The sequence below is a fragment of the Paroedura picta genome, chromosome 1 (genome assembly GCF_049243985.1).
Source record: "Paroedura picta isolate Pp20150507F chromosome 1, Ppicta_v3.0, whole genome shotgun sequence".
Taxonomy (NCBI): domain Eukaryota; kingdom Metazoa; phylum Chordata; class Lepidosauria; order Squamata; family Gekkonidae; genus Paroedura; species Paroedura picta.
The window spans coordinates 63,876,207-63,892,683 of record NC_135369.1 but is presented as its reverse complement, the minus strand read 5'-3'; the positions used below and the strand labels follow the sequence as shown (position 1 = coordinate 63,892,683).

General features: G+C 44.8%; 1 protein-coding gene across 2 annotated transcripts in view; it reads right to left on the bottom strand.

Moving 5' to 3' along the window:
* Positions 1-16,477, bottom strand: part of GALNT14 (polypeptide N-acetylgalactosaminyltransferase 14) — a 300,759-nt gene that overhangs the window by 46,551 nt on the left and 237,731 nt on the right. For both annotated transcript variants that reach the window (XM_077340970.1, XM_077340978.1), the window contains exon 6: positions 10,740-10,861. In XM_077340970.1, coding sequence (XP_077197085.1) covers positions 10,740-10,861 — 122 coding nt within the window. The remainder of the gene's footprint in view (positions 1-10,739; positions 10,862-16,477) is intronic.

The following is a 16,477-nucleotide window of genomic DNA, read 5'->3' as shown; positions in this document are numbered from 1 at the left end:
AGATCTAGAGATTTTAGTCAAGCTACAAAGGAAGGGAATTTTAAAGTTTGGCAAAACCTAGGGGTATATATGATTATAAATTCTTAGTACCTAATGGGCAAAAATGGTTCCAGCATGTATAGGTTTAAAGTTTTATTTACAAACACTACTACATAACGATGAAATAAGAATCCAACTGACAAGTTGAAAAAATTAACAATAACTGGTGAAAAAAATTATAATTAATTTTTGGATGATGTTAGTCAACAGCAGAAAAAATTGGTAAAACTGGACAAATGATGTGAAGCCCCAATAAATCCAGAGATTTGGACATTTTTTCAGTAAACGTTTCAGTTAAAGAAAATTTGATTTAAAATACTATATCAGTGGCACCTGTCACCCTAGAAATTGGCAAAAATTTACCAAAGGATTAATCGGGATTGTTGGGTATGTGAAACTAACAATGTCAATTTTAAACATATTTAATAGGAATGTAGTAGAGTTTGGAATTTTGGAATGCGATTCTACAGCTATTTCTAAAGGTATAAGGAAACAGTTATCATTATTCCCTACAACAGGGGTAGTCAACCTGTAGTCCTCTAGATGTCCATGGACTACAATTTCCATGATCCCCTCCCAGCATTTGTCCATTGCCAACATCCATGGACGTCTGGAGGACCACAGGTTGACTACCCCTGCTGTACAACATTTGGTTGAATAGATTTCCTTTCTAAATGTGCTCATGATCTTTAACATTCTTAATGTAACATTTGCTCAAAATTGGAAGAATATCATTCTGAAGGACGATGGGCTAGAGATATTAGTGGAGTGTATTTGCTTATGTTATCCTTTCTCAACTTTTTTTACCTTTGAGAAACGTCTGGAACATTTTTAGGCTTTGAGAAACCCCAGAAGTGGTGCAATTGTGCAGAATATGGTTGGGAAGCATAGCAGTGTACACACTCACCCTGCCTACCATCTCCAGGACCATCACTGCCCATTTTGGGAGGGGTGGGTGAGTTGACAAATTTAAAAGAATATTACAATTAATTAACTTCCACCCATTCAGTAAATGCTTGCAGGGCTGTAAAGAAACCCCAGGATTTCATGAAAACCTGGTTAAGAAAGCCTGGCTTATGTAAACTAACCTGTTTACTGCATGGTCAGATGTCTGATAAATTTGGAAAATGGGATTCTTTTGTCAAGAATAAGAAGTACATTTTGAGTGTGTACAGCTTTGTAATGTGTATTCTTTATTGTAGACTTTTGTCTGTATTTTAGTATTTAAAAAGAAAAAAGAAAAAGATGACAGAGTTTTAGGGATGCTAGCCTCAGCTAGAACTGGAGGACCACCTGCAATTGTAGTTCATCTCCAGACTCCAGAGATCAGTTTCCCTTGAGAAAATGGATGCTTTGTGGGGTGGACTCTATAGTTTTGAACCCCACTGATGTCCCTGAGACCCTCAGCCTCCACCTCCAAATCTCCTGCAATTTCTCAGCCTGGAGCTGGCCGCCCTACCTATCCATTCCCTGCTGGTGGTCAGAGGACCTGGCAACTCTACAAGTTCCTACAATCTTCTTGCAGTAGGCTAGCTTTTGAGCTTCAAAACAGTCTCTTATGTTATGTTTACTACTATTATTATTATTAAAATTAATTCCCATAAAGAGCATGGGTCTACTTCCTTATTGATACTGCATTTCCCTAGGTCCTCCCTCCCTTCTTCCCTTTGAGTCTCTCCTTAAAAAAAAAACTTTTAAAATCAAAGTCTTTCCCTTTTTCAACTGTCTTTGCCTCTGTTTTGTTTTGAGTTCATTCCAATTGTACCCTGAATTTCTTTTCTTCCTGCAACCTATTTTCCTCCCCCCCCCCCCCCCCCCCGCTGATTCCTACCCTCAAGTTCCTGCTCAGGAACCTGTTTACAGTCCTACCCTACTTCAGATAGCCGCTGGACCCTTTAGCTCCCCGGTCTCCTCTCTCTGGTTAACATAGTATAAAGATCAGTTTGCAAATGGATTCATTTAATCCTTAAATGAGGTGAATGGGCAGAATTCCTTTAATGAAATTCCACCGAGTTCTTTTACAAGACCTTCTGCATACAGACAAGGGAGTCTGACAAGAGCCTTTGAGCATGCCTTGACAAGTTCCAATATGGGGGGGAAAGAAAGAAAATGTATCCCAGTTGTTTGGTACAGCAACTTCTTATAAACCATCATGGTCAAGGAGAGGCAATGGACACTTCTCCCTTCGGGCAGGATTTCTGCAAAGCTATATAGCTTAATGTTCCACCTCCAACAACTCTCCTCAAAGAGGAAGAGAATAAAAAGGCTGTCAGATGGAAGTGGAACATCGCCATCCACTGGCTCATTATCATGGCATTAGCAAATGCATGTTTTCAGGTGATGAAGATTGATTCTTTCTGTAAAATGCCTTGGGCTTGATAATTACATTTTAGGGGAAAGTTATTTGGTTGAAACAAATTGGTAACGGTTTGAAATACATTAGCTCCCCGAGTAAAAAACAAGACCGCGAATGGCTGCACTCACCCATACATGCGTCAAGCAAACTGGCATTTCCTTCTGAGTGACATGCGGATGCTTTGTGATTCTCTCACCTACTGATACTGCAGGCTCCTCTGACAGCCTCAAATGTCCTCTGCCAAGCACATTCCTTTCCACAGATGAATGTGCTCTATGCAAGGCACAAGCTGCCTCAGATGTGAGTACGGGCTTATCCCTCCTCTGAGAAGAAGCCTGTTCTACCATGAGACATGCATACATAGTGTTGCCAAATAGCCAATCAAAGCAGGACTGTGGCCCAGGGAGGCAAGCAAATTCAGAAATTCTCAAAATATTATTCTGGTACCTCTGGACTTAGTGATGAAAATTAGTGGTCTTAACATTTTACAACATCTGACAGCCAGTGACTGGAGAGATGTTTTTCTAAGGATATAAATGGACAGAGAGTTATGTCCACAAAGTGGGGCTAGATGTACCCAACCTGGTAGCCAAGGTCACATGTTGAGCCTGCCAAGCATGGCTGGAATTCTACCAGAGGCTGGTTTTAACCCTCCACCTGCTCTGCTTCTTTGGCCTAAAAGCTGATGGAAGTGATTCCAGTTACTTTTCCTGAGCTCTGAGTATGCTGTGCCAGCTGCTGTATGTATGCTCTACTGGATCATAGCCCAAATGTTTCACATGGGCTATAAGTATCAGGTATAGCGCCCCTCCCAGTCTGCTATGAGGCTCACTAGACAGTCTTCATGCTTCTTAAAACTCAGGCTAGCCTTCCTCATAGAATTCTTGTGAGGACAAAATGTGCTGCACCAAGCTCTAAGGGCAAAACTCAGGAGCAAATGCAATAAGTAAATACCTGTATGATCTGGCAAATATTCATCGCAATTTGAAATGGGGGGAAACTGGTTGTGATAGTCAGCTGAAAGTCCTTCAAAGAAACATCAACTAGTAGGAGGCTGGGAACACTACCTCTACACACACACACATTTAGAAATGCCCCTAATATTCCCTGTCCTTTGAATACAAATTTTGGAGGCACAATCTGAGGAAGAGAAGAACTCTTCTCCTGTCTCTTATTCCCTTCCTGCTGCTATAGATATATGGGGTATCATCCTTTGACAACTGGCACAGAGGGAGATGCATTTACCTGCTTCCTATCAGATGGTCTAGAATTATTTGATATTAGACACCTTGGGGAACTGCATTTCCCATGTTTCACTAGGTGAGTGGACCTGTTGGAGGGAGAGAAAAGGGGGAAAAGAGAGTCTTCTCTCTTTCCTCTTGTTACTAAGCTGGCTTTGTTGCTGTTCTCTACAGCAGTCTTTCTCAACACGGGTTTTGTGAAACCTTGGGGGTTCTCAAAGGCCCCCCAGAAGGGTTTCCCCAATTGGGTGGGAGTTAATTAATTTTATATACACATATATTTTAATTGTTATTTTAAAACATATCAGTTGATATGATTGTATATGGTTATGTCAACCCGCCCCCCTCAATGGGGTGGGAAGGGGAGGGGTGCCAGGCATAACCCTCCTTGCTAGCCAAGGCTCGTTGCATGTGGTTGATACTGGAGTCCAGAGAGGTAGGGGCTTTCAGTTTAACTCAACTGTGTTGGGGAGGTGGCAGGGGGTGATGGAGCAGTGAATGCCTGCCCCAGTCCTGTTCCTGGCTCTGCATTTCTGGCATTGGAGTGGTGGGAGACAAGGGAGGGTAATGTCACATCAGGTGGGACTGACAAGTGACTTCCAGAGAAATGGCAGGGAGGTTGGCCTTCTGACATCACTTCTGGAGTCTCTTGAAGACTAAAGAATGTTTCAAGGGTTTCTCAATGGTAAAAAGGTTGAGAAAGGTTGCTCTAGGGTATCAGCAAGGAAGCAGAACTGAGAAGGAAGAAGTGAGGCTGCAGGAATCCCACAGCACTCTTGATTATACGTATTATATACGTCTAGAGCAGTGGCCCCCAACGTTTTTATCACCGGGGACCGGTCAACCCTTGACAATTTTTCTGAGGCCCGGGGGGGGGGGTAGTCTTTTGCTGAGGGACGTCGCCGCCACCGCCTGTGCCCCTGCTCCACTTGCTTTCCTGCTGGCGCCCCTGACTTCCTGCCACCCGCTGGGGGGGGGGGGTGCCAGCAGCAGCTGCACAGTGCCATGCCGAGAGGGAGCCGCAGCCATGGAGGCTGCTGGAGAGCACCAAAGGTGAGTCAGTGGCAGAGTTGCAGGGCAGCCCCCGAGGCAGCAGCCAGGGAGGAGGACAAGAAGGAGCTGCGGCCCGGTACCGACTGATCTATGGACCAGTACCGGTCGCCAGACCGGGCGTTGGGGACAGCTGGTCTAGAGTACCATGGGATTCCAGGCATCTGCTCAAGAACTCAACATTAGACTCAGGCTAGTTGCTGATTTCATAGCAAACAGCTCAGCTTGGATGAACCCAATTCTACAGTGAGCCCACAGAGTTTTCCCTTCACTAGGCACAACTGACTTCACTGAGAGGAAAGGGATACATAAGCACATATTAGTACCTCCTACATATGAAGTTGCCTTATACCTGGTCAGATCTTTGACCCACTGGCTCTGTATTGGCAGCTCTGTCTTTCTACCACCTGCTACCAGAGACCCTGTAACTAGAAAGGATCCCTGGGCTGAACCTGGGGACTTCCATGTGAAAGGACCAACCAAGCCACATGGGCAGGGCAAAAATGAGATTCAAGCCAGGACCTGCCTACCGCAGCCTGCTAGCCATTATAGTTCACGGATTCATCAGGCTACTAATATGCCATTATATGCAGCACACTCATCTTGGTCTGGGGGTCATTCCAAGCAGTAGCTCTTTGGCAATATTCAGTTCCCACACATCTCACTTTCTACCTGAATGTTACAAATCTATCCCACCCCTACCATTTCTTCTCTGCCAGTTGTTTTCTTTACATGCATGCAGCTACAGATAAGCAGATGCTCTACCCATGACAAAGAAACAAACTATCCTCAACACAAGGCAGACAGAATAAAATGGGTTGCTATGGAGGGACTGTTTGCAGTGACTTCCCAGGTTTGAAGTCCCCAGTGGGACCCTAATTTATGTCCCTTGTCAAGACATGGAGCACTTCTCATTTGAGATCCAGCTCTATTAGCAGAAGAGCAGTCTGTAAATGAAGCTCCAACACACAGGTACTGTCAACGTAGAAAGGAGACGGTCACCTCATGAAGGTCCCTCAGAGAAAGATGCCACAGTCATGTGGATTCTGCAGGGGGGAAGGTTCTCCCCTTCCCCAAACCCCCTGTCTTTAGGGTTTGATGGCCTGTCTTAATTTGCCATTCCATCACACCCTCCCTTGCTTACACATACAAAGACACAAATATACTCTGCTTCTTGGATGCTTGCCATGTGTTAGAAATCTGGCTAAACAGCTGTTTGCTGAATAAAAAATGGAAAGTGACATGTACTTTTTCAGGGGGAGCTGTTGCTGATTCAGATACATCTTGGGCCCGTTGCTCTTGTGGTCTTTGAAACGTGTTTGCTTATTAAAGAAAAAAATGGAACAGTCCTGCCAGACACTAAATTAAGAGAAAACCATTAATCTTTTTCTTTCTTCCCCCCCCCCCCTCCAATTTTTAGGGTGAGTAGCAGTAGCAAAGTAGTTGCCCTTCCGACACCAGCCTGAAGGTGGCAGCAGGAACATTTCATACAGTTCAGCAAACTCTGAAATAGGCATGAAACATGGATGTGGTTTCGTTTGGAAATAAGACAGGGAACAGCTTTATATGAGAGACCAGCCCCACCTGTAATAGGGGAAATGTGGATGTGGGAAGGAAAAGAAACAGCACACAAACATTCACACACCACCACCATCCTCATCTGTCCTTCCTTAGCAGTTTGGCTGATTGACATTGAAAAGCTAGGTATGTAAAGCAACACCTAATGATGTAGACCAGGGGTCCCCAACCTGAGGCCCCCGGCCTCTTTCTGTGTGTGGCCCTCCAACTTGCTTGTCTGCTGCTATCACCCTCAAGGCATTTCCCCTCAGACCCATACTGTTCTTCCTGCCTCAAGAGGCGGCATCTACTGCTGTGCCTCCTGTCCCTTTCTTATAAAAAAGACAATGGCAACATTGTTTGCTTTGGTCTCCATGGTTTACAGAAGTCAATAAAACACAATAAAATCCCCTAACAATACCCTTAGAACAATATAACATCTAACAAAAATAAGATTGCAAACAATAAACATCAGCCTTCCCCTTCTGTTCAGCATGTGGATCAATAAACTGGGAGCAAAGATCCTAGCTGATCTCAGTTGAAGATCCTCAGATGATAACACCAGGATGCCGCCCTGGCCTCAACCGTATGCCTGGCGGGAGAGCTCTGTCTTGCAGGCCCTGTGGAAAGCTGACAGGGCCCTTAGCTCTTCTGGGAGCTCATTCCACCAGGCTGGGGCCAGGGCTGAAAAAGCCCTGGCCTGGGTCGGGACCAGGCGAACATCCCGAGGGCCCAGGACAACCAGTAGATTCATACCTGCAAAGCGAAGATACACCACTGATAAATTCCTAAGACATAAACATGCTAGGGGCAGGGGAGTAGGGTGTAGGGTGCTAGGAGTAGGGTGAGAAAGCAAAGCCTGGCAGTTGGAGGCAGAGAAAAGGACAGAGGAGTTAAGGTGAATACAGTGGATCCTAGCTGACTGCCTCCTGCAGAGGTATTTGAAAAGCTGAAATGATGTCATGGTTTGAATTAATCAGCTATGTTCTCATGTTGCTAAACTGCAGCCATAGGATAAGTCTGGTGACACTCTCAGGGGTGGCCTATGAACATCAAACAAATAAAAAATGAAAACAACGGCAAGTGGTACATGCAGAGCTTCTAAACAGCCTTTGTCAAGCTGCCTGAAGCTCACAGAGGACTAGCTGCTCATGCACAGTGAACCCCCTCTACCCACACCCGCACCCCGTTACTATTATTAATTAGTTACAAAGGGCAGGCTAGGTGAGGAGAAATATATTACATTTACGACCCACCTTTCAGCACGCGTCATAACATAATACAGCAGTAGAGTGCCATTCCCAAGTCCCAAGCACACATTCCCAAGACCAGGCAGCTAAATGGTGACTGGACTGCCTGTGGCCCAGCCAGCTGCATGGCTCTCCTCATGCCTGCAGTCATGGCCCTGAGAGTTAGAGCCTTCCTGGCACAGACAGAACTTGACAGGCCACTGCCCTCAGAGCGGCAGCAGATCAGCCCCTTGCTGACTCTGCTCTCAGAAGAAAGTGTCACATCCAATCATACGACTGTCTGAACTGTGTTCCACCAGGTCACGATCAGCCAGAAGTCCTGCAGTAAGAGAAACATCTGGAGTCTGAAATATCTATTCTACAGGTATACTTAACTCAAGGGGTTTGTCTGCTTTATATAAAACGGGGACTGGCCCAAGGTCACACAGCTGGCTGCATGTGGAGGAGGAGGGGCGAATCAAACCCAGTTCTTCAGTTTAAAGGCTTAACTATAACATTCTTAACTATAACATTAACTATAACATTCTTCCATTTTTGCTTTTCTTCTTCATTGCCTGAATGTGTCCCTTGGTGACCTGGGCACACAGCTGCTAAGGGTCATCACAAGCCCCTATGGAAGAAAGTATCTGTGGGACTTGCTCAAATGACCCATATCCAGCCCCTAAAAACCTGTCCCTTCCCAAATTCCCACCGTAATAGCTCTATCTCTGTTCTCCTAGCCTCAAGCTTCTCAGCTTTCTCCCAATCTCCTGCAACTCCTGTTCCACTTCTGGAGAAGCCATGGTAACAAAAGGAGGTACAGTTATGAGTGTGGATATAACTCCCACCTCGAGCCTTTCGTGCATGCTTCCATTTGAATGGTTAAAATAAAGGAGAGGGAGAAATTACAAATAAAAGAAGTCAGCAAAAGTGACATTTTGCTTTTATGCTTCATTCAGACCGCACCGCCGCCACTGCACCCATGTAATGAAATTCCTACGGCACTGCTGCATATGGCATCCACATTCATCCATCACAGCAGCTCTGAGCATGAGCTACATTCCCCACTGCTGCAAGGGAAATACAGGCTGAGCTGCCATCCTGCTGGCTGCAACTCATCAAACATCTCAAGCGGGAAAGAGGCTGTCACCACTCAGAGGGGAGGGAGAGAGAGGGCCCTTTGGAAGAGCACCAGTGAGGGAGTGTGGGTGCAGACGTGGGAACAAGCAAACCCACTCCCTTCTTCACGCTCCTCTGAAGCACACTTTCAAAGATGTTCTACTGACACTGAGGGGATCTGCTTGCAACTAAATATGTTTCCTATTTCAGGATAAGCATTACAAATGTCATGGCCTGAAAATTAGCATATTGTAAGGTGAGGAAACGTCACATGATAAACCTCTTCCCCAAGGGAAAAGAGCTGAGTGATAGGTTTGAACAAAGGAGACCTTGGATTTAAATCTCAGATCAGCCATGAAGCTCCATGGATGGTTTTCAACAAGTCACCACATGACAGTCTAACCTAACTTATGTCCACAGTATATAATATCTGTATCTGTATCTGTATCTATATCTATATATTTGTTGTAGTTAGACCCACTTGACAAAACAGGAATATTATGAGCCGAGTTTGTTTCCCCTGTTTTGTTGTTTGCTCAAATCCTCACTATGCCAGGGAAGTTGACTGGGCCAGATCCCACTCGTAGACTAGTGTGTTTGCTAGGAGGATAAAATGGAGGGGAAGAGAACAATGTAAGGGGCTTTGGGTTCTCACTAGAGAGAAAGGTGTAGATAAATATATCTGCTATAGAAATAATAATGATGATGATAAATTAAATACTGTAGAAATCAACTATATTTTCTAGGGGAAAATTCCAATTCTTCATGTTTTGGGACATTAAAAAAAATTATTAAAGTGTCTTTTGGCTGTCCTGAGATAAATGTATTATGATTTGATTCATAACACATTGTATTGTTACAGCCATCAGATGCAGAAATTAATGATATAAACTGAGCATTTAACACGCTCATCTCTGAGCGCTGCCATGCCTTCTCTCCTAGAACAGATCAACATAAAACACACTGCTGTATTGGGGGGGGGGATACATGCTCCCATTCTGCAAGTGGCAGAATTGGATAGGGAGGAGCAAAGAGCAACAAGATTTGTTGTCAAAGGCAGGGACTCAAGTCTCATGGAGAGGCCACGAGGTCATCATAATGCTAGGACATTTCTGTCACTGAGAAGGACTGTGCTAGTACTTTAATTGCATGTTTCTGTCTTGACTAAAACGAGAACACCATTGTCTGCTGCAAAAAAAAAAACAAAAAACCAGCAGGATTTAATTCCCATTAAATCAATTTATTAAAGCTTAATTTGCATGAAATTAAATTCAGCCCCTATTCAAAGAGCCATCACTCCCCTAAATCATTCAGCACAGGGAATTGAACATAGGCCTAATTAAAAACTTGGCTGGAGCCATGCCCGCCTATTTCCCTTGTACCACTCAGCAACTCTAAGAGAAGCCCTGGGGCTCTGCTAACTTAATTTGCACACTCAAGGGACAGGCCTTCCTTTGCTCATTCTGTAGTAGGGTTCCTCGTACTGGGTCTGATCTGTGACTTCATTCACAGGATAGTTGAGATGGGGGGGGGGGAGGCGGGGTTCCATCTGTTCAGTCATTGGCTTGCTTGAATACATTTACTGCCATGACTTTGGAAGTATATCTAAATAAGGAAGCTTCCACCACCAGTATCAAGGAGGGAAGCAGAATTGTTCAGTCACTTCATTTTAATAGTGAACATTGTATCCCTTGTACAATAACAGACTTCAGGACATGTTTGAACTTAACGAAACAGCATTTTCCACCTTTGCATCACAGTATTATGAGCTTCTGATGGATGTTCTTTCCATGTCTGATCTCTTGGCGTGTATAATTTAGACTGGAGTCCAGTAGCACTTTAGAGACCAAGAAGAGCTTCAGGGTGTAAGTTTTTGCGAGTCAAAGCTCCCATCTTGTGGATCTGGATCCCCTCCAAGAATTCAAAGAGAAGGCTTGATTTGAGCCTTTCTGTGGATGGTATTTCTCAGAGATGATATTGTTTCCATTATCTCAAAAGGCCACTTGCACTGTGACTTCCTCTGGCCTCTTGCAAGTCACTCCCGTTTTGGAAAAAGGAAAGGGAAAAAAGCTTCAGGCGGGCATAAGCAATGCACTTTGCTACCTGAGGAAAAAATGGTCCTGCTGAGCAGCTTCACAGAACACTTACCTCTTTGATCCTCTGCAAAAGAGGCAGCAGCCAGTCCTTGTTCACCTCACAGTGACTGTCTAGGAAAGTCAGAACTCCTGCCTGTGCCACGTCTGCTCCTCGTATGCGAGACCGGATCAAGCCTGTGAAGATACACAAAAACTCAAGTGCAAATCTGATCCCCTGAGCACAAAATTAGTTGCTTATCATGCACGGGCACATCCCTTTTATTTTCAGCCACTTCTTCAGGTCAGGTCAGCCTTGGCATCATCACAAATGGGCGTAAGGAAAGAGCTTGCCTATGTGAACTTTTTGTGGCCATTACATCCAACCTTAATTCTCCTGGAGGACACTGGGAAAGTCACTTCATGTTAAGAGTATCCTTGGTAAAAACAATAGACCTCAGGACATGTTGGGAACAAAATGGCATTTTCCACCTTTGTGTCACACTGAGACACCACGTACATACGAGGGAGGATGTAAACAACTCATCGAGCATAAAATAATCAAAACATAAGGAGAGTTGGCCACACACGTATTTACTTAAAGCAACATTCAAAACGAATGTTGGGGAAAGATTTCAGGAATTTGGAAGGAACTTTCATAAAACTGTTAAGGAAACTAGTGAAACTTTTAGGGATGTTTTTCACAGTTAACTACAATTTTCTGAGAATGGCTTCAAAGCAGCAGTAGAAACATTTCCTGATGAGGAAACAGAAACCAAATAAGAAGTGAATTGCTGTGCCTAGCCTGTTCTCACTTTCTCAGATATGGGAAATCTTTTAAGGAGTGTGCTTCTTGTTTCATTGTTCATAACGGGCAATATTTTCATGAAGGGATCCACCAAAGATGCCTGGAAACTGGTGTAGAGGTTGGGTACAAACTTTAATTGAGCAACAATCACCTTAGGTCAGCTGTTTAATTAGTGGGGAGTAATTTTAATCAGGAAGGGCAAACAATCTAAGGGCATGTTTGCTTATTGTTTGGTTGTGTTCCTATAATAGGGATGAGAAAAAAATTAAAGATATTCTTTCATCTTTGGAATGAGTGACAACTTTGGTTAATTACATTTTAAGTTTTAAAAGGGGAAGTGGGACTGGGGAAGGAGCATAGAGAAAGCCTCTGTTACACTGGTGGATCATTGGAATGTAGAAAAGAAGAAGAAGAGTTGGTTCTTATATGCTGCTATTCTCTACCAAAAGGAGTCTCAAAGGAGTCTCAAATGTAATTGATGGATTCTTTTAAAAGCTCTGGTATGACTTGATATGGAGGGAAATTCAGAGGAAACATATCCAAACCTTTCTTGAAATCTTTGTAGGAAGGAGATCCCATCACTTTACATAAGTAACGTTTATCTTTCCAACTCACTGGTATACTTAGCCTATTTGGTATGTCAGATTAGGATCTGGCAGATAAGTTTTAGCTCCTTCCTTCTCATTTTTTGGTGTTGTCCAGTCACAGCTGATTTATGGTGACCCAATATGATTTTCAGGCAACGGACAATCACTGGGTGTTAAGAAACATACTATCCCCAAAAGAAGATGTCTCCATCCTTCATATTTTCCAAGGAACTAAACCAGAGCATCTCTGCAGTAGAAACCTGCAGTTTTGCAAGTCCAGCAGAACCAGTGCAATGTTCAGTGCCAAGAAATCCAGTGATAGCTGATGTCAAGCAAGGGAAGGGGGTCGGAAGCCCAGCAGAACCAGTGCCTCCCATTCATAATATCAACACAGGTTTGCTACTGTACTATATTATTCTTAAATATATTTTGTCACCAAGCAGGATAAGGATGGCTGGTGCAATAGCCATTAATTAAGACTTTCTTATGTCTATGGGCTCTTCTTGTGGCCATGCAGAAGGGATTAGCTTGTCTATCCATGTTTGTTTGTTTATTTATGTATTTACTTTATTTATACCACATCTTTCTCTCCAACAGGAACCAAAAACAGCTTATATAATTCTCTTCTCCTCCACTTTATCCTCACAACAGCCCTGTGAGGTAGCTTAAGCTGAAAGTAGTATGACAGGATCAAGGTCACCCAGCAAGCTCCCATGGCAGATTGGGGAGTTGAACCTGGATTTCCCAGACACAATCTGACATTGTAACTGTTATACCGCAGTAGCAGGCATACGTTCCAGGGCCAAAACGGAAAGGTATAGGAAAATCCTAACCCAAGTGAGATAAAGCACCACCACACCATGCTATGTGCAACTGAAGCTAAGGCAAACCACAAAATAATAAAAGAAGTTACAATGCCAAAAATGAAGGTAACTGGACCACCCTGAATCAGGTTACCTGCATGACAGACATCTAATAAGACAGCTTTAAAGCATCTTGTTATGTGTCTCTAATAGTCAGATCCCCAATCTTGGAAACTTGCCAGGTGATACACTCTCACTCTGGGTGACACACAAGGCTGTTGTGAGGATAACAATGCAACTTTGGTCTCCCACTGGACCCAAAGACTGGATATGGTGTTTGTTATAATTCTCATTTTAATTATATTTTAAAAGTTACATTATTTTCCATATAACAAAGTCTTCCACCAGCACAAGAATGATTTAACAATCATATACCTGAACAGGAAGTTGTACCTTCTGTTCCACATGGAAAACTACTAAAACAGATTGATGTTCCATTATCATGCATGTAAAGAGGGGGGAAAGCATCCTTTTACTACTTCGTTAGATCTTGGGGAAATATTAACTCTTCCTCACCTTCTGTTCATAATATTAACCAAGATTTGCTACTATACTTCCTATACTATTCTTAAGTACATTCTTCACCAAGCAGAAACCAAGAAGTAAGAATGGGTGTGGAAGGGAGACCCGGGAAAAGGGAGACAGAAATGAATGAGAAAGGTGTAAGGAAGAAGGAGAGAAATTAACAGAGGGAAAGGTTGTTACCTTGCTGCTTTGCAAGATTTGACTGAGCTGTGTGAAAGTTATCTTTAATCTAAGGAAGTTAAAATTGGTTTTAATTGTTTTAATGCAGCTTACAAAGAAGAAGAAGAAGAAGAAGAAGAAGAAGAAGAAGAAGAAGAAGAAGAAGTTGGTTCTTATATGCCGCTTTTTCCTATCCGAAGGAGGCTCAAAGTGGCTTACCGTCACCTTCCCTTTCCTCTCCCCACAACACACACCCTATTATTATTATTGTTATTATTATTACTGTTACTGTTATTACTATTATTAGATTTATTTCCCGCCACTCCCTTGAGGCTCGTGGCGGGTCCCAACGTCCCAGAATCCCCATTAAAACCCCCATTAAAACAATAATAGCATTACCAATATTACCGGCATGGCAGAGAACAGCAACTCAACTTCCCCCCCTCCCACTACTGGTGGGTGGAGAGGAGGTCCTGATGATGTTTACTTCGGGTCCAAATCCCGAGTCCCCGGGGGGGCATAGATCTATATTATCGGCCCCGGCCTCAGCCACAGACCTGGTGGAAGAGCTCCATTTTGCAGGCCCTGCGGAACGTTGAAAGATCCCACAGAGCCCACAGCTCTCCTGGGAGCTCATTCCGCCAGGTCGGGGCCAGGAGCAAAAAGGCCCTGTCCCTGGTCGAGGCCAGGCGTGCTTCCCTAGGGCCGGGAACGACCAGCAGATTTTCACCCACAGAGCGCAAAGCCCTGCGAGGGGCATAGGGCGATAGGTGGTCCCTCAGGTATGTGGATCCCAACTCGCATAAAGCCTTGAAGGTTAAATCAGAACCTTGAACCGAATCTGGGCAGCAATTGGCAACCAGTGCAGCTACCTCAGCACTGGCTGGATGTGGGCCCTCCAAGGTGTGCCAGTGAGGACCCTAGCAGCTGTGTTTTGCACTAGCTGAAGTTTCCGGATCAAGGACAAGGGCAGGCCCGCGTAGAGCGAGTTACAGAAATCTATTCTGGAGGTGACCGTTGCATGGATCACTGTGGCTAAGTGTTCGGGGGACAGGTAGGCGCTAGTAGTCGGGCCTGGCAAAGGTGGAAAAACGCCTGGCCTGCTACTTTTTTGACCTGCGTCTCCAAAGTCAGGGAGGCGTCAACGGTCACACCCAAATTCCTGGCCTGGGACGTGATGGTGAGTTGCGTCCCTGCCAGGGTGGGTAAGCGCGCTTCCTGATCCCGCCCACTACGTCCCAGCCATAGGACCTCCTTCTTGGAGGGGTTGAGTTTCAGGCGACTCTGCTCGAACCATTCCGTCACTGCTTCCAAACATCTGGCGAATGGTTCCGGGGGGGAGTCCGGGTGGCCGTCCATGAGGAGATAGAGCTGGGTGTCATCAGCGTACTGGTGGCAACCCAGCCCCAAACTCCGTACCAGCTGGGCAGAGGGTGCATAAAGATGTTGAACAATGTGGGGGAGAGAACCCCTGGGGGACCCCGTAAGGGAGTCTATAGGAGCGCGAGAACTCATCCCCCACTGCAACCCTCTGGGTCCGGTCCTGGAGAAAGGAGCATATCCAGCGTAACGCTGTGTCCTGTATCCCCGTGCTGGTGAGGCGGTGGACCAACAGCTCGTGGTCCACGATGTTGAAAGCGGCCAACAGGTCCAGAAGAACCAGCACGGCTGACCCGCCCCTATCCAGCTGGCGACGGAGGTCATCCAACAGGGCAACCAACACCGTCTCCACCCCGTGGCCAGGTCGAAAGCCAGACTGATATGGATCGAGTGCCGAAGATTCTTCCAAGAATGCCAGGAGCTGGTCTGCTGTGGCCCTTTCAACCACCTTGCCCAGGAATGCCAAGTGCGACACTGGGCGGTAGCTGGCAGGGTCCCGCGGGTCCAGCGTGGATCTTTTCAGGAGAGGGTGAACCACTGCCCCCTTCAGCTGCTCAGGGAACTCCCAGGACTCCAGGGAGAGGTTGATAATGTCCCTGAGCTGGCCTCCTATCTTCTGGCCACCTCCCCTGAGGAGCCATGATGGACAGGGGTCAAGGGGGCAAGTGGTCACCCTAACCCAACCTAGGAACTTGTCCACTTCGGATAAGTGGACCTGTGGGGTGGGTGAGGCTGAGAGTCCTGATATCACTGCTCGGTCAGAACAGCTTTATCAGTGCTGTGGCAAGCCCAAGGTCACCCAGCTGGTTGCATGTGGGGGAGTGCAGCATCGAACCCGGCATGCCAGATTAGAAGTCCACACTCCTAACCACTACACCAAACTGGCTCAAAATCCACAAAACAGGACAAAAGTGTATACCAAATAAAGGGCAAAATACTCACTGCTCTCACTTTTCATGTGTCCAGGGAAGAAACTGATCATACATCTAAACAAGATGTGCTGATAAGCACAGGTAACTGGAACACCAAAGTAGAAAACAAAAGAGAATAGAATATTGTTGGAAGATTTGGGCTAAGATTACAAAATGGAGAGTGACCCATAGAATTCTATGAAGACAACAATTTGTTCATTGTGAACACATTTCATGTAACCAAACAGATGACTGTATATGTGGACAACACTGGATGGCCGGAATACAGAAATCAAGTAGATATTATCTAATAGATTGTATAATCAGAAGCAGAAGATAGAGAAGCTCTATCCTTTATACTAAAACAAGATCAAGAGCTGATAGTGGTACAGACCATGAATTGTTAATATTGAAAATGGGAATAACGCTTAAAAAAAACCCTAGTGCCAAACTACACTAAAAACAACATTCCTGAAGGTTTTAAAGACCATATAAATAACAAGTTTGTATTACTAAGTTCAAGGCAATATGAACCAAGAGGACTATGAGTTGAAATGAGAAATATTATCAAGGAAGAATGT